This window comes from Ostrea edulis, chromosome 4, assembly GCF_947568905.1.
Source record: "Ostrea edulis chromosome 4, xbOstEdul1.1, whole genome shotgun sequence".
Classification (NCBI taxonomy): domain Eukaryota; kingdom Metazoa; phylum Mollusca; class Bivalvia; order Ostreida; family Ostreidae; genus Ostrea; species Ostrea edulis.
In genome coordinates this window covers 20,276,811-20,304,747 of record NC_079167.1, presented here as the reverse complement: position 1 = coordinate 20,304,747, position 27,937 = coordinate 20,276,811, and the positions used below count along the sequence as shown (strand labels likewise).

Genomic DNA, 27,937 nt, shown 5'->3' with positions numbered 1-27,937 from the left:
CTCGTTTGTCATAAAGTTGAGTTGTTAGTTTGCTGTTAACATCTATGTTCAATAACATATCTAAATACAAAGCAGATGCTGAAGACTGTGGTGTATTTTATTTCTAGTTCATTGAGACATATCGAATCGACAGGTAATGAAAATGATTAGTATTAATAGATAAAACATCGTCGATATAATTATCTAAATGTCATGCTGAAGGATTGATAAAAAGACAACGATCAAAACAAAGAATTGAATCATTTTGTTCCCAAATGCTCAAGAATTACAGATAAAACTGATTTTTATTTTACAGATACAATAAATTATTCCATAAAGGGCAGATAACTCCGAAATTTCAATCACAATGCATACACATTTTTAAATTCCCTGCCAAATGCCGGTAGCTATGAAGTGCGAGCAATACGTCCAAACCATTATGACTTCCTTGATGTATACACCCATACTACTATAAAATACCATTATTGTCTACTTATAGACTCGATCAAGATAATCTCTTATTATCAATATGAAATATCATTAATATCTATTTATAGACTCGATCACGATATACCTCTAATTATCAATATGCACGGTTCTATGAGCACTGCTGAGTTTTTTTCAAAAATCTTTTTTTATATACCCAAACTGTACTCTGACGTCACAATAGAGTAACATGGAAAATAATGACTTTCGTGTGATGCCCCTATGGATACAATATCAGCAGAAGAGAAGCGTGCGTTTTCCACAAAATATACAAGGACAAGGTGCTCTCTGAAAATTTTCAGTATAATTTCAAAATTCTGACCGGATGATTTGCCACCATTACTTATCATCTCTCCAATGCTATTTATATATATAAAAAAAATTAAGTTCACACGATCAAGGTTATCCGGTGACCAGAGTAAATACAGGAACGGTCCGAATAAACAAAATTACAAAGTGAAGGTCAAACGGAAGCCTCAAGTGTCCGCGCTAACAGGAGAATTAATCACATCCGTGTGATGTAGCGAGTGGGCAAAATTTTAAATCTGACTTTTGTGCACTCCGATATTAACATAGCTGTATAGTGCCCCTCAATCAATACGATACATGTAGCTGTGCGTGTGTGCAAGTACTAATTCTACTAACGTAGTATCAATTCCAACACGCCATTAAATAGCCACACACACTTTAAACCTTGTAAGTAGAATTTAATCTTTAAAGGAATGTTGCACAACAACCTTGAGTAATCAAACACACACCATAAGCTGGCGGTCAGTATCGACCGACACGGCGATAAGGGATGGTCAGTACATGTAAATACTCCGCAAACGCATGCGTTAACACTCGTCAGATCTCTGTGTGCAGCTTCTCTTTGATTCTACAGAAAACAAAAACACAGGCTCTCTACCAACATCAGTGTTCGTGTGTATGATTTTATGTGATGTGGAACTTACCGTGGCTGTGTGTCACCTGGACTCTTCATCAGGTAAGTCCCAGGTTAACCTTACCTTGATCAGCTGTATCTGGCGTTCAGTCAATCAAAGCAGCCGCCATACCCTCACAACTCTCAAACACTGCACGTTATAGAATGACCAGTTTGTAAGCATGTAAAAATGTTTGTGTAGTATGGGATATTTAAGATGTAAAATTTTATTTGCATAGATTTGTTTACTTGGAGATTTGTAGAGTTATTCGTTAAATGTACACACGCATAATGACGCAAGAAATCGCTTCTTTGAACTTTGGACTTCAATTTATTTTTGAGGAACATCTTGACTAGTACCTACTCCCGACGTGAGGTTTATCCTTATTTCAGAACATATATAGCATTGATCTTATTATGTTTTCTGATTCTTTTGAAATATGAAATTTAATTGCTTAATAGGCTTTTCTTTGTAACCCTGAGCAAGACTTAATGTAATCGGGATTATACGTTCAACAACAAAATACTTTTCTTTTGAACTTTCATTTAAACACAATACTCAGGTGTCGGTGGGATGAAACATATGTGAGCATTTCCACAAACCAGGTATGTCCAAAAAGAACCCCCAAAAAATCTATACAATAACAAGTCCTGTAAATTAGATGGAAGAAAAGGATAAATCCACGAACTTCCGCTGTGATTTTTATATTGTTTAAACGTGTATTATATAAGGTTTACAAATTAAAAAATAATTCATATTCTTGTAATTACACAAGTTTATTAGAACAACTTTAAACATTCTTTTTGTCTATTGGAACCAAGTTTTTTTCCCTATATTTATTGATAATACCTTACAATTCTGATCACTTATTGATATATTTTTTTTAAATCAGCATTGAAAAAAAATCATCTTGATAGAACTACTTAAAATTTAATGAGTAAATGAAATTTAAAACTATAACAGGATATAAATAAAAAATATTTATTTTAGGACTGTGTTACAGGTTTGAAGAAAGACCACTATCACATAAGCGTGTTGTTTGTGTAGTGACATCAATGAATAAATTACAGACTTAGTAAGGACGCCTGGATTGGAAAAGGCGCTTTGGCAAACTTTCTGTCCTTCAATGATAATCAAGTTTTGTCCTGTCACGACCTGGCGAAACAAACAGGGAACAGGCCGATGCTCCCAGAGCGGTAGTACCAAAGTACTGTTTCTGATCTAAATAATCAATTAAAAGAATAATTATATTTTAATTTAGATTTCGTTTTCTTTCAATTTACCATTGGTAAGTTTTATTAGATTGTGTGTCCTCTACGGGATGTAACATATGTTTTAGTCATGTTCTACCGAGTATATTTCATTAGATGAAGAAATAAGATGACACTTACTACAAAGTCCGTGTCTATGGAATTCTTCACACAATGTGAATACTATTTGATATCTCATGTAAATACTGCGACCAGAAAGAAAATGAAAATATTTATCATTTTGCAATGTAAAAGTATCTTAGAATCCCTCTTAAAAATATCTTTAAATCTATTTTCATACAGGTTTCGAAAATCTCTGTTTATTTATGGATATTCTGTTATTTCGTCTTACAAAAGAAACACATGTATTCAATGCTTTAATGATACCTGTCAGTTATCGTAGAAGTAGAAGAGAACGAGTTCGCAGGTGCGGCAGGTGCACGATAGTAAAAGACAACATCATTACTACTGTAACAAAACACATCCAAAACTTTCTTCTACCAGGCATCGAGGCCTTGTGGTCACCTGAACACGGCAGACAATTTCTGGATCTGACATTGAAGACAGTTCGCTAGATGGATTTGTCAATACATCCATGTGGTACCTTTCTTCTGTGTTCGTGTGGTGCCTTTTGACAATACTTGAGTGGTGATTAGAGTTGACTGACCTGAATAGATCGTGTGACAAAATTTTCTTCGCCTGTTTTATAAAAGATCGTGCGGCAATCATCACGTCTTCTGTTTCATCGTGTGGCAGTTTTTTCCGTCTCCTGTTTAATGATAGATTGTGTGGTAATTGTCTCGTCTTCTGATTTATCATAGATCTGTGCTCTTCTGTTTTTATCATAGATAGGATAGCGATCCCTTGTTTTATCATAGATCATGTAGCCATCTCGTTCCCCGTTTTATTGTTCTCATCATACAATTCTGTATTTCTTAAGGTGTTTTATTAATATTATATTGATGCCAGCAAAAACAACCCTATGTGCAAATTGCATTTTTTTTAAAAATTATTTCTGGGCTTTGCTCATTTCTTCTTGACCTTTATAAAAACAGCAGAAATCCAAGACCCTTTCCCACAAGTGACTGTGTGAACCGTCTTCATTCAAATTTAATAATTAAAGAAGCTGCAGCGAATTTATATAATTCAATTTACACTCTGTATGCTGGCCATCATCCGCAGTACAAGTCATCGCATTCTTAAGAGTATCTTTTCCCCATCTATATTTGATATCCCGCGGTGCACATTCTTAACCTCTACCACTTAGCCGGACCTCGTGCTGACTTCCATTTTCTTGTTGCTTGAGAAAAAGGAAGTGTTGTGTAGGAATGATTTCATCGATCTGAGGAGGGATGAAGGAAGTGTATATTGTAGGTTTGTTTTGACATATGATTTTGTAGTTTGCTGTTCAGTCTCTCTTCCTCCAAGAGGAAGTATATGTGCTTTAACGTGCAAAGCTTTAATTGCAAGATGCCTGCTTTATTTGGCTGCTTCTGATTTGCTAACGCAGAAATATGGTCGTTTTCGTTTACTTTCACTCACACAACTTGATATAGGGTGATATTCCGAGCATAATTTGGCTGTAAACATGAAAACTACGTAGACTTTTAAAAGATGATGAATTCTTTGTGTTAGTCGCAATGGAAGAGTTTTATAACCCCACTATAACAGTTTTACGAGTCATGGGGTTATGTATCATTTGGTTCAATCTACCCAAGTCAAACTGGTCAGCTGATTTCTTCTAGTCCATTATGTAAACTTCGGTATTGTTTAGATTTGATTTTCATGAACAAAGAATTAAGCATTGGCGTGAAACCACTTAGTTGATTATTGTTTGTTTATGAAATGAATACAAACATTTTGATGTATATCATACGAATTACATTGCATTCTAACTTGTTACAGGGAGTTTCAAACCTGACTAACAGAAACCAAGCCAGTTTGACTTCTCAAGAACCTTTTATGCCTCTCTTTACCAATACAATAGTACAATTAAACCTTCCCACAAAAGCCTTCTGTAATTCGTAAGAATTTCACAGGCTCTGTGTTTGTCATGTAAACTCAGAATTAACAATTGGGGGTCTTTGATCCCGCCCGTACAAATCTAACAACTTAAATGACTATCGCAATGTTACATAATTCACTAACATTCAGTCCCCTTTCTCTTCCATACAAGTCCAATAGAATTCTCTCATCAATCGTAAATTAGCTTATTACTGCTACACTATCATTTATCTCAATGGGGAAAAAAGAACCAATTTCTAAGAAAAGGGTTATGTCGGTTACAAATTTTTCGTGGGCTCAGGGAGATCTGCACCCGAGTATCCCCGGGCTTTATTTGTGTTGTTTATGCGGAATACATGGCGCGGAGTTGAAGGACGGGTGAGGCTAATCACGCGTTAGTTGACCATTTTCATATCTCGCTATTAAACCTAGGCTGTATATTTAATAAGTAATCTTATTATATTGCCTGTGTGCGGTGTTTGGGGTATTTTCGTTGACAACTTGGTTGTGGTTCTCGATAAGAGGGGTATCTGACCGCGAGCGAGGGGACGCGCGCGTTTCACTGTCACGAAGCCAAGCTGATAACGAAAGTGACAGACATTGTATGAATATTGAACAGATCCTGAACGTATACGTTTGTCGCGAAAGCTAATCACCCAGATTATTGATTCCATTTATTTTGTATGTTGATTTGTCTATCACTCAATTTTAACGAAGAGTGACCTCGCATCACCTTCATGGTGGAGAAATTTGTTATCTATGTTTGACTCGCCTTTTAAATACAACACATGTTGATTTATTTTCATGAAAGTAAAATGGTCAGGGAATAAATGACTTACATCTTGTTTTAAACCGCCTTGTTTACCTCGCTCAAACAAATGACCTACCTGAAAAACAAAAATTGTTTATGATGTCTATAAGTACTTGACAATACAGCGGGTATAGAGGGAGATTTGTAAATAGGACGGGAAGTGCTTTTGGAATCGTACTTGTTTGTGTTGATGTGTCTTCTGTAATGGTCACTTGACGGGAATTGATGGTAAGCGGCCAGTTACTGCATTAACAGGTAATCGAATCGTGCAGATTTCAGATACTGGACTGTAGAGGATTTCTTGTCATATCAAGGTTATCTCAATACTGAGTGGGTTATTGCCACTTGAAATACCAAAGACGAGAGGCAAATAACAATGGCTACAAACATTACCGTTCTTATTCTGAACAAAGATGAATTAATGTATAGAACCTGTTAGATCAATCTCGTTTTAACATCAATCAATTGATACTGGTTATGTTTAATACGTTTAAAGGAACATTTTCAATTTAGAAAAAAATATTACAGTAGAAAAAGGTACATTTAAAAAAGCACACTGTTTTAATTACTACTAAGTTGATTTGCACTAATGAGTTACCATGCACTGTTTTAGTCTCATGAAATTGCATCTATGCGTTACCATACAAATGCATCAATTATGTTGAATTATATTGATATATTATCATACAGATGTCTCCACATTAATTTACACTGTATTATGAGCTGAACATGCTGAATTATGAGATACAAATGTCCTTTATAACAACCTGCCATTGGGTCGAATGCTGTGTAACTTGTTTCATCGTTAGGCTGTTCTTTATATACTGATTTTGTCTACGGATTACTTCGTTTACCTGATCAAGATATAGGGCGCAAAGCGGGTGTGGCCGGTCTATATGTGATGTTTACTCCTCCTCGGCACCTGATCCCACCTCTGGTATGTGTTGGTGTCCGTGTTTGACCTACTCTGAGTTTTGTATTCTTTATGGGATTTATGAGGTTGTTCACTATTCGTTATCTTCACTTTTTTTTAATATCGCTACGGGTTTAGATCAACCTATTAAGTTTTCGGACATTGTGTTACATCATGTTCTCATAATTCAGGCCACATACCACGAATAAAAGATCCTTGATCCTCTTTGGGCTACCTTATGCAATGAAAACGATACACCTCCATTTAAAATGAATGGGCATTAGACGATGTCTGTTCAATAGGCCTGTATGTGTCATTGCTGTATACAATAGATATTGCTACCTTAATCCGAGGTAATTCAGCCGAATGACCATATCATTAACGATATGTATTATTGATGCAGCAATGAGTTTGTAATCAGGGCAGGAGTATTTCATCGCTGTAGGCCAATCCAGTCCTATTACAGTCGCATTCATTGAGTGGAAATACATGTACCTGTACACACAAAAATAATCAGGGGTAATTAAAAATCATCATAGGAAACAGAATTATGCCTTTATAGAGACATTCAAATGCTGTAGAGAAATAACAGCTGATTCAAGACATATTTGGTTAACTCCGTGTCGCTTTCACTGCTGGTCTGGAAAATCAGGTCGGTCTTGTGGGGATAGCAAAAATTTCCATCAAAGTATTCACCCAAGACAATATAGATTAATCTAGTTATACCCCCCGCAACAAGTTGTGGGGGGTATACTGGAATCGGGTTGTCTGTCTGTCCGTCCGTCTGTAGACGCAATGGTTTCCGGGCTCTAAAGCATTATCCTTTCCACCTACCGTCACCATATCATATATATGGACTACCCATGGGATGAAGATGTTCCCTGTCGATTTTGGGGTCCAAAGGTCACGCGCACTGGATATTGAAGTAGCAATATGGTTTCCGGGCTCTAAAGCGTTATCCTTTCCACCTACAGTCACCATATCATACATGTACATATGGACTACCCATGGGATGAAGATGTTCCCTATCGATTTTGGGGTAAAAAGGTCAAAGGTCACGCGCACTGGACATCGAAGTAGCAATATGGTTTCCATTTAAATTCTTTAACGGCTTTTTTCATCGCATGGAGATGCTGTGTTCCTAGATAATCCATTTCTCCCTACAAACGAGAATACCCAAGGTTTGTCATGCCATTTGTTTTTTACACGCAGAAAAGAGGTAGTTTATACCTATTACCAACACCCTTTGGGAGATTGGGGTAAGCGGGGGTATTCTTAGTGAGCATTGCTCACAGTACCTCTTGTTTAAACTGCATTTATTTCAAACAAACAAAAAATTATGATGAAGTACATACATGTATCACTAGAATTGTTGAGATTGGAAAACAAGCGCATATACACTTACACCAATTCCTCTCTCATTATTAGATGTAAAAAAACAACAACAACAAACAACAAAAACAGATTGCTTTAAACCAAATCTACAATTCTGTAATTTTTTTTAGGATTTAGTGTGAAGAAGCCACAGCGAGATGAGGACTTCCGGTGAGGAAGAATGGCGGACGACAACCTCAAGCAACTGCTTTCCTTAATTCTGATTGGCTACTTTACATCCGGGATACGGGGCGTCACCGTGTTCAAAGCTTGTGGAGGACGATTAACAGACCCCAAGGGTGTCATTCAGTCTCCTAACTTCCCCAAAGAATTCCCCACCCCTATCCGATGTGAGTGGGTGATCTATAACCCCCAGACTAGAAACACAGCCATCTATCTGACTCAGTTTTACCTCAAGGGATTTGTCAGTGTCTGGCAGTTTGAACATTACTCCAGCCAAAGAGAGTACATCGAGCCCCGCCAGCTTGCCACACTAAATGCCAACAGCGAAATTAAGCACATAGTCTCCAATAAACCGTATGCTGTCATTAGATTTGCAACCTCCGAAATAAATGACATCAATGTTCGCGTGTTAGACCACATTGTGGACGTGTACGGATTCAATATCACTTATGAATTTTTGGACCGGTCTTCCCCCCGCCTGAAGCGGACCTGTTCTGTTCGGGAATGTTCGTACCTAGGAAACTGTTACGCCAGTGCCGACTTTTCCGTCTATGGGTGTCACTGTTTTGAGGGATACCAGGGGAACATCTGCCAGTATGGGGAACACTGCGACCCAGCGAAGGGGATCAATCAGTGCAAGAACGGGGGAGAATGTCGGTAAGTGGCGGATCCAGCTCTTCCAAGGAAATGTAATTACCTGCGGGGCGGGGGGGGGGGGGGGGGGGGTCAGCTCACCAATGTATGATACAATATCGTGTGTGTACATGTAATATGAAGTTTCGATGCTTAACTAACAAAATACAAAGGGCCTGTAAAGCAGTGCAACCCTTCCTAACATGGCAACGATAGCAATCATGCGAACCAGAAGGAATTTCCATTCAAATTACCTTGAACTATATATTTTACTTTGAAGGAATTGCATTTTAATAGTGTAAGGCATTCTACCAAGTGAATTTTAACGTAACGCAAATGACACAGGAACAACTACTACTAGTTTACAGGTTACTTGTGCTTTTTCTTGAAAACCGATAGGGTTTAATATGTTTCATTCCAGATTCAAGTAAATACCTTAAATCTTGTACATACAGAATATGAACATTGTGAAATATCCCTTTCAATTGCACTTAAATAGAAAATAAAAATGAACCAAGAACTTGATGAAGATATTCCTGCAAGTCTGAAAAAAAATAAATATATTTTGCTTAAATCTGATGCACAAGGTATTTATATTTGGTACTATTTCGTCTATTAGCTTGTAATTTGTGGGTTTTTAAAAAAAAAAAAATACTTAGTACTCTCACATTACAGTTCTTATAGCGCTGTTAAATTTATTTTTACAAATAAAAAAAAATAGAAAACAAAACAAAACACAAAAAACCTTCAGTTGCTATTTCAACTGTGGTTTGCTATTATACTTAATATATCCTTTCTATGTATTTAATTATTCCTAATGGTTGTTTTAAATTATTTTTATATGTTATTAGGGTAATTATATCATTACATTAGGCGCTATATAATAATATTTATGCATTTAATTCTGACACTGAATATTTTATTCACATGTACATGTACATCGATTTTATATTATCTTTTCTCTCACATTTGTAAAGCGCTTTAGAGAACTAATGTTGATAGGGCGCTATATAATTCTTTTAATTACAATTACAATTAAGAAATTTAGAATCCCCCCCCCCCCCCCAGTGACCGCGACCTTTCATACGTAACCGTGTAAATGATCAGAACTAAGAACTTTAAACTATCTATCATTCCAACAAGACTAAGTAAGAAAAATACAGCTTGAATCTTGTCCTGGAGAAATTTTGAAATTTCCATACAATGAATTTAACATTCGTAACCTTGAACACCTTACTAAACCAATGCATCACAAGGTCATACTAGTGGTTGGTTCGGTACTGTATAACGTCCCTCGTGGGAATTCTTCACTCATAATGGCGAAGTCACCGGGCTGCAAAATTAAGGCCTATGCTAGACGCTTACGGCCTTTGAGCAGGAAGGGATCTTTATTATGCCACACCTGCTAATACTAGGGGCCTCGCTTTTTGCGATTTCACCGAAGGACCGCCATATTTGGTCTCCTTTTACGTCAAGCAATGGGTACTGAGGACCTATTCTAACCCGGGTCCTCACGAGATTCATAATATAACAACGTTAGTAGATACTTGTATTGATCGATACGTCCCGCCTGAGAATGTTTCACTCATATGGAGAAGTCACCATTCCGATGAAGAGCTACAAAATTAAGGCCTATGATCGGCGCTTGCGGCCTTTGAGCGGGGAGGGATCTTTATCATGCCACGGGGTCTCGGTATTTGCGGTCTTATAAGAAGGACCGATCCCATTTAGTCGCGAATACAACCTGTCATTGGATCGAGTGCTGTCTGACGTGTTTCATGCCGATTGTTAGGCCGTTCTTGGCACACTGATTATGACTACGTTTAATTCCGTTTACCTGATCAAGAGATAGGGTTCATGGCGGATGTGACTGGTCGATAGGGGATGCTTACTCCTCCTAGGCACCTGATCCCACCTCTGGTATATACAGGGGTCCGTGTTTGCCCAACTCTCTTTTCTGTGTTGCTTATAGGAGTTATGAGATTGATCACTGTTCGTTATCTTCGCCTTTCTCTTGGAACACGCTAGAGGACAGGTACTGAGGACCTATTCTAACCCGGAACCCCACAGGACGACTAGATGCTTAAGAAATTTTAAATATGTTTTAAAATAGATACTGAAAATACTTTTGATGCGTATGAAATTTTGAATTGATTGTATATTGTTGGATGTCTCTCTTGAGAATCTCTCACTGATATGGAGACGTCAACATTGTCGGTGAAGGGCTGCGAAATTTGGGCCTATGCTCGGTGCGTATGGCCATTGGACAGGGAGGGATCATTATTGTGCCACACCTACTGTGACATGGGACCTCGGTTTTGTGTTTTCCATTTTGAATTGAAATATGAATTCAATTTTAATTGACTGACGATTCGCCCAATAGATGATTCATTTTATTTATTTTGAAAATATAAGACATTTGATCATGCTTATTGATGTTTGAAAAGATAAGATTTATCGTTGCTTTTTATAGCCGTTTTGGTTACGAGTACAGACACCAATATAAATTGCATAAATGAATATTGATATTGTAATTCTAGGTATTTCTACGGAACTAATGTAAACATCTGTAACTGCACTAAAGGCTTCACAGGAAACATGTGCGAAGTTCCTCTGTCCGACTATCTTCCAGATGGTAAGCGGGTTATGGAAGATTTATTTTATATTCTCCCTCACTTTGTTCGTCCGAATATAAATTAATTAGATGCTAATTACCAAAAAACAAGAAACTATATAGTATAAGTAGGATGGCAGCTCGCTAGCACTTTATTCATCACTCGTAATGTCCTTAAGAAATATATCGCAAACAAAACTACTCATGTTAATACACATCAATATATACACAGATTAATGTCATCTGATAAATGGTTACTATCCGCCATAGAAATATTGTAAAATTTACCTGTACGTAGAACTAGCGAGCGTGCTTAGAATGCCGCACAAACACATGTTCGCCTATTTATATGCCTTCACCACGTGACCAATACAAATGATATTCGAACCCGACTACCTATAAAACACCCGCATATAATTATAATTATTTACCAAAAGTTTAAAAGAACTACTGGTGGTAAAGAGGACAATGCAGTCATTTATTATGAAGTTTTGTCCATATATACCCGTTAACATGCATATGAATTAAAGAAAGTCCGAATTTAGAGCCATTGACTATGTACACTGTCCGGTTTCAGCTTGCGGTTACCTGGGTTGTGGACAGACTTGTATTGACGACCAGAACGGTAACAAACAGTGTGCATGTTACAAAGACTTCAGGCTGAATTCCGACAATAGAACGTGTTCACATATAGGTAAGCCACTCACCTGGCCAAGGTCATTGCAGTGTGTAACTGTGATAAAATGGTCAGCCAAAACCACGTTATCAAAATATTTATTCATTCAGAAAAGTAAATTGTAATGAATGGCATGGATCAATGATCGCTTTTGACATTTGGCGAATCTTTTTAGTTTTACTGTGTATACTTTACAGATCGAAATCGAGTTGTTGTTACCATGCGACCGACCGACAGCTACCTCAGGTCAATTTCCCGAACCGGAAATGACGTCACATTCAGTGAATCACAACTAAACAAAGTTTTCCAAGATGTAAGAAATTTTGATAATTTGATCAACAATATATATTTAAATTGTATATGACTAATACAATTGGTTTTGAAGAAAAAGACTGAAAGAAAGGGACTAGTACTGGTTCACGAATTTTTATGTTTACAAACAACCAATGAAATGATAATTTTGTAATTTAAAGCATTTTAAATTTTGTACAATCACAAATTTACCTTTTAAATGACACATTTAACTTTAAGACTACTTTAAATGTGGTATATGTAATATCCAATTATTTTTGAAAACTTTGTTAACAATAACATACCCCAATCTTTGTTTACACAAAAAATAATAAACTCTCTACAATGAGCTTCTGTCCTAATGTATAACCTTGATATTTACTGTCAAACCATTTAAATACATTAGACAGTAGATGTTGATCATTAGAAGTGAAAATAAAATTTGGGGGGGGGGGGGTGGAGGGTCGTGAATCAGTCCCTTTAATTAAGGTGTTACTTATCTTTAAGATTTTATGCATATGTAATTTAGCATGAAATAATCTTTTATATTATATTAGCTAATATCACGGAACTGGCTTGGATTTCTCAACAAACTTAAGTTTGAATTTTCTTTTATTTGAACAGTCAAAATTTGAGCAAAATCTCATATTTCGGTCCAAGTTTGGACTTGGGTTTCTTTCGAGAAACCCAGGCCTGGTGTGCTAACAAATTGAACATCATGCATATTATTAAGCGCGTTATGAAATTTCCCAGCACATTTTTGATTTTTACATTGAAGGAGAATAAGGAAATTAAAAAGAAAAAACTGGGATTATTGAGCTACAATGGTCTAAACATGACCTTTTTACACTTAGAAATGACTCGAGATTTGTCTGTTGGTATCAACACTACATAAGCAACACACATCAATCATGACATCAAATAGATATATAATCATGCCTTCTAAGAATACAGATAAAAAAGTTTAATACTAGTAATGAAAATAGATAATGACCTTTTTGCACTTGATATACGAAAAAATTCATGATATCAAATTTGAGAGTTTATAAGGACATATTAGGAGTAATATCAATTTCTAAAATTTCACATAATTTTCAAGGTCTTGTCTTCAAATATAAAATGGAACTAAAAAAAAAGTGGGGATTAGAGATAATGTTTTAAAATTATTTAGTGATAATATTGATTTATTATACAAAATATGTAGTAAATGATTTAAACTTTTTAAAGAATCAGTGCACTGTTTGAAAAAATATATCAACCAAATCAATGATTTACAACACAACATTTGAACTTGTTCCAAGTTTCAACTACTTGTATCATAAATTATAAAGTGAAATACACATATATGTATAGAAGTATAACAGTAGAGGATATATATTGGATGAAACAGAAACTGTAAAATCGTGCAGATTTAGAACTTTTTGATTAATCAACCCGTCCGCCACACAAAATAGTCCCTGCCAAACCCTTTCATAATTTGAATCGACACAAATTTTTTTTCAACTGGATAGGGTTCAGCAATAGACGTGTGTTAGGTTTGCACCAATGGGATCAGTATTGATCCAGTAAATACTTAGTTGTAGCATCCTGCGCAGTTGTGCTCAAAACCACAAAAATCGACGCTGCTTTGAACCTGTATATGAAATTGATAGAACAACAGAAGCTGGATCGGTCTACTCAGTGCCGATATTGACTGGTTCTTAACACGATGAAGCGGTGTTCTGTGGCTCTCCATACATGGCTTAGTCGCTGTTTTTTCTCAGATGGAATGACTGGGGTGGGGGCAAGAATGCTTTCATTTTTATTGTGGAATTAAACACAAGGCTTGCAATGCAGTTTAAAAGAAAACACAGTGGAATGTTAATTGTAGTATATGTATATCGTACTAACTTCAGAGCTCAGAAATAAGATGTTTTATAAGGGATCGCTGTAATTCACTAAACAAAAGGTATTACCATAGAGGTCATTGTACTAGTATCTTTAAAAAAAAAAAAAGGATAAATATAGGTGTGGTATGTATTATTTCAGATTCAACTCAGTCTCGCAAACATTGACATCCACACAATGACGAACTTCAGTTTTATTGGATTCAGGTATGGCAAACACTGAATAATAATTGTTTTAACTTTATGTGATTATGCAGCACGTGACTGTCTATGAATCTATCCTGTTATGTACGTAGATTTTTGTACGTTGACTTCTTCTTTTTTTTTTTATGTATTACAGCCCATCAAACTCCCAAACCTTTGAATTCCGTTTCATTATCGAAGCAACCGACGACTCCAAGATGGAGGACTTCAGAAACACTCTCGTGGGGCGAGGATACGTGGGAGACATTCCCTTCTACAACACGTCATTATCAATCCGAATCATCCCAGGTACAATCAGATACAATACCCTTTTACAATAGGTAGCAGGGGACAGTTTCGCACTATAGGCCCGGTCAACTTTTTCAAAAAATGGAATTACCCCGTATTTGAAGTGATATTACATGTGTAAAAATGTATACAATAATTTTAGGATGCATGTCAAATGTAGCTGAGTGCTTAGTAAAAATGTTGATATACAACATGTAGGTGTCACCATGATTCCTAGCATATAGATGGGTGCAAATACGAAACTAAGACACGTGGTCAGTTGCTGAAGAAATTCCGGTGAAAACATGCAGGGTCTAGCAAAAGGTCTGTAGCTGTGAGGGAAGGTGGATGTCCCCATATGAGAGGTAGATTTTTGAGAAGGGCAGATAGGGTTCTTGATTGTGCACAGTGTCTAAATCCCCATGTTTGGTACTGTGATGGTGTGGGGGTGGTGCGGATTAGCCCAAATGAGGGGAAATCAAAGCAAAAAAGGGGAACCTGCTCAGAGCATGTTTTGTGCACCAGCACCAGTATTTATAGATTACATGTAATTTAGGGTAATAATTTATTAACTACACTAATATGAAATACAAGTATGGACATAAAAGGGAAATATGATTTTTCATTAGTCTGTCATAATCTGACTTTGGTGTATACCCCCTATCCACATGTTTCAAAACCAAAGAAACTGTCCCCTGCCACCAATAGGTTATTATTAGTCCGAATCATCCCAGGTACAATTAGATACAATACCTTCTACAACACGTCATTATTAATCCGAATCATCCCAGGTACAAACAGATACAATACCCTTTTACAACAGGTTATTATGATAAGTCTGAATCATCCCAGGTACAGTTAGCCTGGTGCCCTGGCCTTCCCCAATCTCTACCCAGAGTTGTCGTTCCTTAAGTGAGTGTAAGGAACGATGACTCTGGGTAGAGATTGGGCCTTCCCATTTGCGGAGCATTATGGGAAGGTCAGGGCACCAGGCTAAGGTACAGTTTGATACATTACCTTCATCAGTCCGAATCGTCCCAGGTACAATTTCGCACTTTACTTCGTTACCAGGGCCGTAAATTAACCTTCAATTTGGAGGAGGCAGGAAATTAGGCGGGGGTCTGGGGGCCGCCCAGACGCTGAGCACATTTTGTGCACACTGAACACGTTTCGTGCAAAATCCTTGATTCTAGGGCCTTCTAAGATGTTACTTGACTAACTCATTCTAAAAGAAAGATTTGGAATGCTTTTTAAGGGAGGTATCATGTTCTTAGTTATTGGAAACAACATAAATTCTAATGAACTTTAAATTTTAATTTTTTCTGGCTCAAAAGTTGGAGGAGGCAGCTGCCTCCTCCGCCTCCATGTAATTTACGGCCCTGGTTACTCTGTCATTCATTCTCTCACCAGAGGGCGCTTTACGCAAGCTTCACATACACCTCTGTCAACGCTTGGAATCAAGTGACAATATAATCACATGATATAAACAATCATTCTCGGTTTCCTTTCCCTTGACAACTTCTGGCAACAGGTGATACATCAGGCTCTTTTCATAGTCCACTGGCACTTTAATAAGTATATATTTACCATTTAGCTGTTTGTCTCTTATTTTACCAGTTTTATCGTATTTTTACAGCCTTTCTTACTTTTGATTCCATGTTTACATTTAAATCTTCACCACGTGTATGTCCTACATTCATACGCATTTTACGAAGTAGTTCCAAATTTATGATCAGAAAACGGCGATTTTAAACAATATACAGTAAGCATCAATTTAATTGCACCAAAAACATATCGTAATATGACTAAATATTTAGTCCAAAACATAAATGTTGGATAATAGAAATTTTTACAAGATTTCTGTAAAAAGCCATTGACAGAGCTGTAGTGCGAGGAGCGCACGGAACTCTGGGTAGAGAATGCTCTGTCATTATGCAAGTAATTTTGACACACACACTCTCCCACCCACCCCATGTATATATATATATATATATATATATATATATATATATATATGGACAAACAGGCAAATCGCGTAAATGGACAATGCTTTCATTGTTTCAACATGAAGTCTTCAATCGTACAATGCTTGACTTGGTAAGGTTTAGAACAGCTTTCTCTCTTTATAAACTATTGGGATAAAATCGTTTTCACTAGTGGTTTTTAATTAAAGCTTAAATGGACAAAGCATTCATTGTTTCGACATGATGTTTTCAATCTGTACAATGCTGGAATTGGCAAGGTTTAAAACAGCTTTCTGTCTTTATAAACTTTTTGGTTGAAGTCGTTTTTACTTGTGGGCTTGACTTATTTATTAATTTTATAAATTGAGGGGACATGGTACGTAATCTGAGAATCTGAAACCTTTCAGTGATGTACCTAATAGAAGTAGTGACAACGGAGGAAGAGCACGATTCCTTCTGGGGTGATGAATATATCAGTTACACCATCCAGGGCAAGTTCTTAACCATTTCCTGTCTCGTGCGGGGATCAGAGAACACAACCTTCCGGTGGTTTAAGGACGGAATGTTGATCGACATGAGCATGGCGACCAGACAGGGGTACCAGACCGTCATCAATTCGAGGCTGGACGGAACAATCCGCTCTGTGTTGTATTATGGGAGTGTAACAGCATTCGACAGAGGTAAGCTTCCTCAATGACAGTGGCAGGGACGTCAAAAGTAGCAACAAGCGCATTAAATAACGTGAATATTGATAATTAGCATCATCGTCACCTAAATATAGTGCACTGGATGATATCGTAGCAAGTACTGACTTTAAAGATGTGAATAAATAGGCTAGATGCATGCCCAAATGATTGAAAATAATTTTCAAATAAAAATAAACGGTATGTATGACATACACACGTGATCTAACATAACTTGCAGAATGTTATCTTGTTTATTCGTGTAACCATGACGAGGGGTAGAAAATACACACTTTTTATCGTTTATTTTGGTTTTAGCCGATTGGTGTTTTTTTTAATTTGTAACAACGCACAAGTCTCAACAAAAACAAACTTTGCAATGAATGACAAAAACGTATCATTAAGTAACATCGTATGGTTTGTGAAAGAAGTTTTGCTCAAGACAGATAACAATGGTTGAAAGCTGAATCACTCGGTACGCGGTGGAATAAAAGACAGATCCGTCGATGTAAAACTATGGATTAGCCTCAAAGAGATAAACGCGTTTTGTTTCTTTGTTTTACGTTTTATTCAAGAATGATACTTAACCAGGATTAAATGAGTTGCCCTAAATTTTGATTGATAAATGGCGCTCAAGGCCGTTGTAATAAAGGGTTTTTTATTGTCCCAACGCCTACCATGAAATGGAACCTCAGTTTTTAAGGACACGTGACATTCAATTCTATTACCGGGAGGTTAGAAAAGGAACAAACACTACCTATTATAGAACCTTCTTATGTTTGTCATGGGGCTGTAATCGAGAATCGAACTCTCAGTTTCGAAGTTAATGCCCAGACCATTCAGCTGAACATGCATGTAGGCTAAACATGTTTTGGAAAATTGTGATAGGTTATTGAGTAATAATAACCATTACATTTAGAATTAAGGTGATCAAATGAATCATTTTTCAGGTGAGTACACTTGTGAGGCTAGTGATTATGGAATATCGCAGAATAAATCGGACCTCGTAGATGTGATCACGACTCCCATGGTGGATATCGACCCAATGTCGGATTACGTCCCATTCCGCGGATCTATCCGGATCCGGTGTTTGTCTTTTGATCCAGACGCACCACAGTACCACTGGTACGTCAACGGATTTCTCATCAAAAGGGGGCGTTCTGACATGATCCCGGAAACCCTTCAGCCGGCCGGTTCTCAGCTTTATGTACGCAGTTTGCAGACACGTTCGGTATTTACTTGCAAAGTCGCTAATGCTGCTGGAGCTCAAAACGTCACAGCCGATATATATGTTCAGCCAGGTAAGCTTATTCACCAAAAAAAAATACTTCGCTGTCCATTCTTTATTTCACTTTTAGCTTTTCATGTACATGTGCTCTTTTTTGGTCCATTTATGACTTCTTTTCACAGCCAATCGAGCAAATGATACATGTCCCCAACAGTGGTACAAAAACATCATCTGGGCGGAAATGGCTGGAGGACATTACCGGAAGGAGCGATGTCCGGCGGAGGCAGAAGGTGAGAAATCATTGTTTCTCATTGATACTATGAATAGATTATCGAAGACAACTCGTGTTCAGGTGTTTTATATTTGACCATACTTTGTACAGATTTTCAAAACTATATCCCCATTGACACAGGTAAGCTATGGAAGCCCTTTCTGTGTATGACCTTGAAAACACTACTCCTTCAGGCAGTGGGCGTGTACCCCCATGTATTCTGGTGTTGAGGATGTTGTCATTGTATCACTATCTCTGCACTGTACTTAACAACATATCAAATGTCGTCAAATCTATATGTGTTTCAGTGACTTAACTAAAAATTGTTTGAATTGTTTTGATTTCTGTATAATTCAATTTCACTTCTGACTTTAACAATGTCCTTTTTATCGTATACACTAAGGTCTCGTTAAGTCGTGCCATAAGAAGTTCGGGGAATTATGGCTTCTGTATTTTAATAATCATTGCTATGACAATATTGCTCCGCGTCATATGAAATCCCTGCTTTCATTAGAATTATTCATCTAACTACAGCAAATGCCTTTTACTAAATCAGATTCCCAGTACGAGGAATGAAAGTATTTTCTACTTATCTTATACGGTATAAAGTGACTCGAGACAGTTTACACCTTTTTAATAAACCGTTAAACCACATCGCGATTTATAATGCGTGGACTGTCCCAACTTCCTTTATTTCGTCTAAATGAGTATAGATTACTTTCATCCCTTAAGTACAAGTTGTTTTTATGGCGAATATAAAAGCAATCCCCATAATACAAACTACCTAGAAATGCCAAATGATACTTTGAGAAATGAAATACAAATGTACATTGAATCAGCATAAATATTACAAACAAATCATTGGTGAATGTAGTTATATATATAGCAATATTTAATACATATACATCCCTATATCTATCAAAATATGTATTTATTGTTTCATAATATTATATATATGTATATGTTTTGACTTATTCAATCAACACGAATGAGCCAACTATTTGCAGATTTGCACTTTTTCACGTTTGGTGGATATTGCTTAACGACGAAACTTGAAAGAATTGTGTTTACTTCCAGATTTTGAGATTAAAATCAATTTGATATTTATATTCTACAAGTATATGATAACCAGGTATGCATCTTTTACTAATATTTATCTGTGAAATTCCAATCGATAAATGAATATTCACAGGATTTGTAACGAGAAAATGCCGATGCCGAGCTGAAGGAAGGAAACAGGCGTGTTCGTGGGAAGAACCCAATTTTTCAATGTGCCAGTCCGTTAGTCTAGTTCAAATATACGACGAGGTACATTACCGCAGTTCCTAATTCAAACGTTGCAATTTTCATTACTGGAAATTTGATTTGGATTCCATGAAAATAACTGTACAATAAAAGTGATAAAACTACCTGTTTCTATTTCAGATGGAAATCATGCGGCTGGGATACCGATCATCTTCTCTACATAACGTGTTCGATAAGCTTTACCGGTATGCCACGAAGCCCCAGAACCGGATGTACTCCGGTGATGTTGAGATTGCCGCAAACGTATTACTAAAAGTCCTCCATCACCTCGCCAACTTACCCTCTCTGTCTCATGATGGATCTAAAATCTCATTCGTGGTATGTCATTATTGTTATTATCATCATCATTGTTATCATCATCGTCATAATTATCATTGTCATCATTCTCAACATCATCATTATCATCATCTTCATAATTATCATTGTCATCATTCTCAACATCATCATTATCATCATCTTCATAATTATCATTGTCATCATTCTCAACATCATCATTGTCATCATAATTATCATTGTCATCATTCTCAACATCATCATTGTCATCATAATTATCATTGTCATCATTCTCAACATCATCATTATCATCATAATTATCATTGTCATCATCATCATCATCATCATATAACCATCATAAATTTGGTCTTTCTAAATTTCTCTTTTTTCTATCTTTAGAACGTTGTATATTTGTTGGACCAGCTTCTGACAGCTATTTCCAACGCAACAACGGAGGAAAAGGAGGTTCGTTGCATAAACATCAATTAAGATTTCTTTCGGCATCTAGGTCCTTAAATATAAACTATTGATAACAGCATGTTGAAGCTTGATATTGGAATAATCGTGAAAAAGTGTTCTTCAAATGCCCACAATAGTTCTTTGGGCTCCATTGATCCTCTTCCTTCAACTACTGACCGTTCTCTCTTAAGGCTGTTAGTTTTGGAGGCAACATGGTGGGGATTCTGAACGCCTTGACCAGCAACTTGTCCAGCTACCTAGAGTTTTCTCCCCACACAGAGATTTCGTCCGACAACATCGGTTAGTTCAAGGCATTTGTCAATCATACGTTTTACAGGGAAATGAGCCCGAAAGGACATTGCTATGCAGACAAAGAAATAATATTTTCCTTGAATTTGTTCAATATATAAAATTTGATTTTTCGAATTTCCCGCCGCTAAGGAGGCTTATATCTTATATTTGTCTTGGTGGCGACGTTGGATTTATTCAGGTTTCCAGTCTTTATCAAATAGTTGGGTAAACAAATAATGACATAGTAGATATATTTCTTAACTGAAGGGCGAAGGTACATGGCAGTACGGTGTGAGTTTTTTGTGAAGTATGATATAATGTAGCTGTCGATTTACCGAGTCTTACTGGCATAACCGTATTCGTTTGCTATTTCTTCTTTTATTGGACGAGTGCCTTAATACTGCTAAATTTACGGTCAAAAGTGAACGTACATTTATGAAAGTTGAATCAGGCACTGGCCAATCCGTAAGATCGTAAATATGTTAAGAGAATATATTAAGGATTTTTATTGCAATATCGAAGAGAGTATCCTTGACGTGCATTCAGTGTGTCAATAAATTTGGGATAGAGGGATCAACCTTCTAGGTGTTCTATGCTTTTGAGAAGATTACCTTCCAGTAGTGGTTTATTTTGACACTCAAATAAATCTACCTTTCTTTAACAGTGCTGAACCATAACAAACGATAAAACACACTGCAGTAATGTCTTCCTGTCATTTTCGTTATATTACGTATACAAACTACCCTTCAAAGTAATTGACAACGACGGCAGAATTGGAAACTTGAAATTCAGTTATTTGAGTACGTCGAATATGTATAGAATTAATGGTTTTTATGATTTAAAACAAACAAATATTACAGATGTGAGATTTGGAAGCAGTTTAAACAAGCTTGTTAAAGTTTATACAGCGAACGAAGAAGGAGAGTTCGTGTCTGAAAATAAAGGTAGGGTGTTGGAAAATACTGTAATGAACAAAATCTGGATAAAATTATAAAGTACCTTTAATCTGCGACCAGCACTTGTTTACACTGTACATTACCTTCCTACATTTGTTTACTTTATTTGTTTACAGACTACCCGGTGATATTAATTTCACTGCGAAATTTGAACGAAATGTTTCCTGTGAAGATAACGGGGTAGGTCTATAGCAGTGGTAATGAGATTCTAACGTAAATAACACTGTCATTTTATATATCGACAGTTACAAATATAGCTGTAGTTCATGGACAGCTCAGCTAATGTGAAACCCGGCTTTAATTGTTTTTACAGAAAGCATTACTTGCGCACTGTGACAGATATGTATGACGCCAGTCTTTTTCCCAGTGAGACATTTGCAGCAAAACGTGTTACCGGAGATATCAAAATCCCGCTCAACACACTCGTACGTAACCAAAAAAATCGTCTGTCACATTTGTTCAATCCGTTATAAGATTAACTGTATATCACAGTGGCGGATTAGGGGGGGGGGGTCGGAACCCACCCCGCTCTTTTTTTTTTTTTATATACCACACCCAAACCTATAAAGGATCTGGTGACTATAAATGAAAGGAAGAAGGAACAAGAATTTCAGTCAAAAATGCTTTGAAATGCACCATTTTAAATCAAGCTTTTTAAACTCTTTTTAAAATTTTCCCAGGGGAGGAACAAGAATTTCAGTCGAAAATGCATTCAAATGCACCATTTTAAATCAAGCTTTTTAAAATTGGGTTAACCCCCCTCCCATGCCCACCCCCTTCGGGCCTCAACCCCCCAACCCCCAACCCCAACCCCCCAACCCCAGTAATGTCTAGATCCGCCACTGTATCATACGTCACACTGGAATAAATTTTGTTATCAATAGACAATATCTTTTTCATAGGTTTCCGTTAAAGATTTTCATAAATTCAGATGTCTCTCTCTGGAGAAAGATGAGAGGTAAGTATAAAAAAAAAACCAAAAAAAAAAACAAACCCGCTGCGTAAGTTACTATATACCCATTGTCGTAACGATAGAAACTAAATTGAGGAATTTTACATAGATCCAGGAAAAATGAATGGAGGAACGAGAGCTGTCAGTTTGTGTCAAGCACTGAAGCCTTTATCACGTGTCATTGTTCACTTCCTGTCAAGTTACACGTGGTCGGCATCTATCAGAATGAGACGGTAAAGTTTTGAATCAATTTTTTATTGGAAGTGAAATTTTCGACATTGAAACTTTTAACTGGATCTCTTGTAAACTCTAATGTTGCAGATTGACATTCCTTCCATTCCGAACAACAACAGACTGCTCTTGGCCGGCTGTATCATCGCAATGTCCGGTCTAGCTGCCATATTCATCGTCATTCTCCTCTACTGGAGGTAATCTCGGGGACCAAACATTATCTTTATAATCCATTACAGCTGGTACTAGTATATTTGTATGGCTTTTCCTTCCACGTTGTTTGTGCCTTGCTTTCATTCGTTCGTCCATTCTGTTGCCTGTTGGCACTTTTCGTTCCAATATGTGAAGTCTAGAATAAGCAAACCATATGTCGGTAGTATATGCTACGTCCAGAACTTGGTTTGATGACCGCCTCCTTCAGCCGCGGTCGATGCTATGTTCAGGGCCAGGGTTAGGACTGCCTTCATTTTGTAAATATACGGCCATATATTGTAAAATTATTTCTGAATTACGATGTATTCTGTGAAACTTGTCAGGTGATGATCCAATTGAATTGAAAGGTCTCTAATGGGAAGATTTGTTCTTGCTCATAGTAGGTCACGATGGCCACATCCGAATCACAAGACCGTTTCATGCACTCAGCTTGGCCCACGATTTTCTCTTGGGGTTAATGTATAATGACTCTAAACTAGGTCCTTGTGTATGAAGTTTTTTTTCCGTCATCGTAGCAAAGGGGAATAATACTTGCATATGTATGCAGGAAAACATTCACAAATATATTAGGAATCCCGGGAATTCACAAGCTGGTGGCAGATAAACCGTGAGGTTAATTTGTTTAAGTTGTTGTAATGCGCATCGTTAGGTTAGAAATCAATTTATAGCCATTATGTGCATACAAGCAAGCTTTATCTTATCGTGGCTTGCTTCTTGCAAGATGTACAAAATGCTTAAATGTAACTGTAGCAAAGATGTTTTGCCACTTCAGTTGCCCATTAGCGAACTTCTGTTAACAAGTCTTGAAATAATAGTTTACTTTCACTGTAATAAATATACTTCCAATTATGTCATGGCGGTGTCGCGTGGTTACATTTATAAATACATTTATCGTGTGATATTAATATCAATCCATTGAATTATTACATTCTACTTTCCTATGGTTACCTTCATTTACTACATCAATTGTCAGAATATCAATGCATATAATATCATTCTGCTTCTGACGAGTTGGAAATTAAAATGAACAGATATCCCTCGCAGTGAAACTGATTTTCATAATTTTTTTTGTGCGAAGACTACTCTATTGGGGGTGGGGGTGTCTTTAATGAATTTTTATTTCGTTAGAAATGAATACTTCATGCAGATACACATTTTTCTTTGCAGACGGTTATCCGGAGAGGAGTACCTGGTATACCTGAATTTTATTTTTGTGTTGAGTTGCTTGAATGGTGTATTCATCATGTGTTTGCATCAGTCCGACATTGAGGTAAACATAATAAGGACACACTCATTTTGTATTTGTCAAATGCTGTCTGCCGTGTTTCATACCAATTGTTTGGCCGTTCTTTACACAAGGATTACGCCGTTTACCTGATCAAGAGATAGGGATCACGGCGGGTGTGACCGGTCAACAGGGAATGCTCTCTCATCCTAGGCACCTGATCCCACCTCTTGTATATCCATAGGTCCATGTTTGCCCAACTCTTAATTTTGTATTCTTTACAGGAGTTATGAGATTGATCACTGTTCGTTATTTTCACCTTTTCATGCTGAGATAAGCAAATTAAAGGTACGGGCATCTTGTCTAGTTGTATTAAAGTGACTGCTTATTGCTCGGTATTTAAAAATGAGAGTCGCGAGTCTTTTGGATGAGACCTTTCAGCCGCACTTCCTTGTTTCGAAAGGCGTTGGCGCTATTTAAAACCTTCACGGCCACATCTCTGAGTGCCGTGTGTAGTTGTAGGTCTGAATCATTGCTACCTTGAAATCTACAGCTTTTAACGTCTCGATATGAGTGAAAATTCTTGAAGGAAAGAACCATACAAAATATTTACGGTGAAATGTTAGATATTATTGATGGGATTTTTTTTTATACAAATATTTGAATTGTAAATGCTTGGTGGCGGCACGTTCTATAAGTGTTCAAGTGGTTTCTTTGTATAACTTTTATGTGATTAAAAGAATGCGTCATTTGCGGGTTTTTTTTTTCAATTTCAGGTTATATGTACGATCGGAAGGATACTGGCGTTCTTCCTTTACACGGCAGCTTTATCGTTTTTATTGGTAGAGAGTTTCCATAATTTCATTGTGGTTAGCAAAATATGCAAAACTGGAAAACACTGCTGGAAATACATGATGTTTGGATGGGGTAAGACCCAAATGCTAGACGATTTATATACTGTCTTGAATCTGACTTGTTGTCATGTTGTGAAAAATTGGAAGACAATTATTAATATTTCAGTGAAAATGTATCCCCACATATTTCTAATACGTCGGATATTTTAACAACATTTCATAAGATTTTTTGTTAGAGCAAATCCTTTAAGCTTTCAACTGTTACATGTACCAATTCTCCTTTCTTTTTACATCGTATAAACTTTCAACTGTCAACAATTCTCTTTTTCTTTTTACAAAAGGGTTTCCAACAGTTCTTGCAATATTTTTTGCTGTTGCCTCGAAAATGTTTGGTTTCCCAAGCGAGGGTTCATTCATGTGAGTATTATGAAGACTTAGCTTTAATTATTGAACTGAGTACAATGTAATGTCTCGTTAGTTATCAGCGATGTAACATGCCTCAAAATGGAGATTTTTTTTTGGTATTTCTTTTATTGAATTAATTTCAGGTGTTGGTTACAAAAGAGTCATTGGTCATTTTACATGTTTTCCATTCCTTTTGCCATCATAACATTTGTAAGTGTTCTTCGAAAGATATTCTTCAACATACATCTTGTACAGTTTTATCTTATTTGTTGTAATTTTTAATTAAAGTATGATAACATAATATAAAATAAAGGATCGCAATGAGGAAATTATCAACTTTATTTGTGTTGGTTCCCATATTTTTGTTCCTAACTTTTAGATGATCATTGTGGGGTTTTCAATCTTCTTTCCGTGTTTCCTTCTACTAGGTGATATTTGTGTTCAGTGCTTTAACACTCAAATCCACAACTGTAAAATCTGACGAGACAGCGGAACGATACACAAGAAAATCACTGTATGTATAGAATTGCATGAAGAGAAAATACGTTACATAATTTTCAGATTTCGAAATGAATTCTCTATTACTGAGAATTTTTTTTTTCAGTTGTAACTGCTTTAAGACAGTTATCTTGCTGTTTGTGGTCGCCATTGATGCTTTCTTACTTATGGACACACCCCTACATCCGGACTCGTTGCAGCTTATATTTTTACTTATCTGTAAAACTGCTATGGTATGACTTTGTTCAGCAACTATAGAAAAAAATCCATTCTACCTCAGTCGTATTATGTCTTATTGAAGCTTGTATTTCTCTACGATAATGATTACATAAAATACCCGTGTCGTCTTACAGGTGGTATCAGTTTTCATAACCAGAATCGTGCTAGACAATCAGGCGAGTATTTATTATACTAAGTAAGAAATATATACTAGAGATATTTTCAAACCAAACTGTATGAAGTATCTAATGTAATCGTACTACTTTTATTTTAAAGATGTGTAAAGTGTGGAAATGCAATTCTAAGAAATCCAACAATTCTACAGAAAGTGCAGTAAGTACACGTGTTTCTCGGGCAACAAACAAACATAAAGAAATGAATCTTAGCACGCATATTTGTATCAATATATAATGAGATTTTATCTTTCCAGGATGACGTTCAACAAACGTGTGAAGGTAATTTTCGTTCCTGTATTATCGTACCACCCTCTTGGAATGATGTTTATTATTGTTAACCGCAGTTTTCGTAACTCGAAAAAAAGATTTTTACATAATATTATTTCAAAATTTATCAAACAGGCTGTTGTGGTTGTCTTTATCGCCCCACACGGGAACAGGAGAAAGCGAATAAGTATTACGAGGAAGTAAACAGAGCGAAGTATACTGCGGAGAGAAAGCGCCACCTGTCTTCTCTATTAGGAAGTTCTGCCGCTCACGAACTTCCGCTAAATAGTTCAGGTACAGCTGATAACACAAAGAAAGAAGCGAGAGACTGCAAATCTAGTCAAAGTTCAGGACCTCTGTACATCCAATCAGATAACAGCAAACGGGTCACATTTGTCTCGGAGAAGTTACCAAACCGGAATCAAAATGGTCTTAGCATGAGTAAGCACAAACCAGACGGGCAGTCTAGCAATGCAATAAACACTCAGGCCCGGAAGAATGGATATAACAGAGTGAATCTGCCCGTGCAAAATTCCCGGATGAAGGCAGAAGAGGAATTAACTGCTTTAATACATTCCAATGCTGAGGGAGATGTTCAGCAGAAACAGTCATTATGAATCCATTCCATCCAAATTGTACAGATATTTGTTTTTAATTTATTATATTTGTCTCGTACGAAATCCCGATGTTTATTAATCACACTGAGAAGGTCTTTCAACCGGAGAAACCATTTCTGGCAAGAAATCGTCTTTATGCAAAATCTATCACACATGTGAAGTGCTTTATGAATTATTTGTATATTACGTTTTATTGTTTTGATATAAACATTTTCTTCTTTTGAAACATTTTCTGTATATTTTTTCCTCCTGGTTATCTTATTGACCGTGTCTCTACACTGTATACATCTCTATATTTAGTTCCTAAAATGTGATATGTTCAATATATAACTCAAAATAAAAATGTGCAATTTTCA

General features: G+C 36.6%; 1 protein-coding gene across 1 annotated transcript; it reads left to right on the top strand.

Annotated features, from left to right (window-relative positions):
* Window positions 1–1,345: 1,345 nt before the first annotated feature.
* LOC125671747 (uncharacterized) lies at window positions 1,346–27,937 on the top strand. The gene is made up of 30 exons (XM_048907626.2): window positions 1,346–1,450; window positions 7,872–8,580; window positions 11,097–11,191; window positions 11,748–11,864; window positions 12,044–12,159; window positions 14,166–14,230; window positions 14,364–14,515; window positions 16,866–17,138; window positions 18,092–18,442; window positions 18,552–18,659; window positions 19,833–19,948; window positions 20,066–20,263; window positions 20,618–20,683; window positions 20,869–20,977; window positions 21,829–21,912; window positions 22,041–22,104; window positions 22,238–22,349; window positions 22,827–22,882; window positions 22,986–23,109; window positions 23,198–23,304; window positions 24,488–24,590; window positions 25,322–25,472; window positions 25,741–25,816; window positions 25,948–26,014; window positions 26,233–26,318; window positions 26,409–26,535; window positions 26,656–26,697; window positions 26,798–26,854; window positions 26,952–26,976; window positions 27,100–27,937. The coding sequence occupies exons 2-30, from the start codon at window positions 7,922–7,924 to the stop codon at window positions 27,579–27,581; spliced, it is 4,188 nt and encodes a 1,395-aa protein (XP_048763583.1). The 5' UTR covers window positions 1,346–1,450; window positions 7,872–7,921; the 3' UTR covers window positions 27,582–27,937.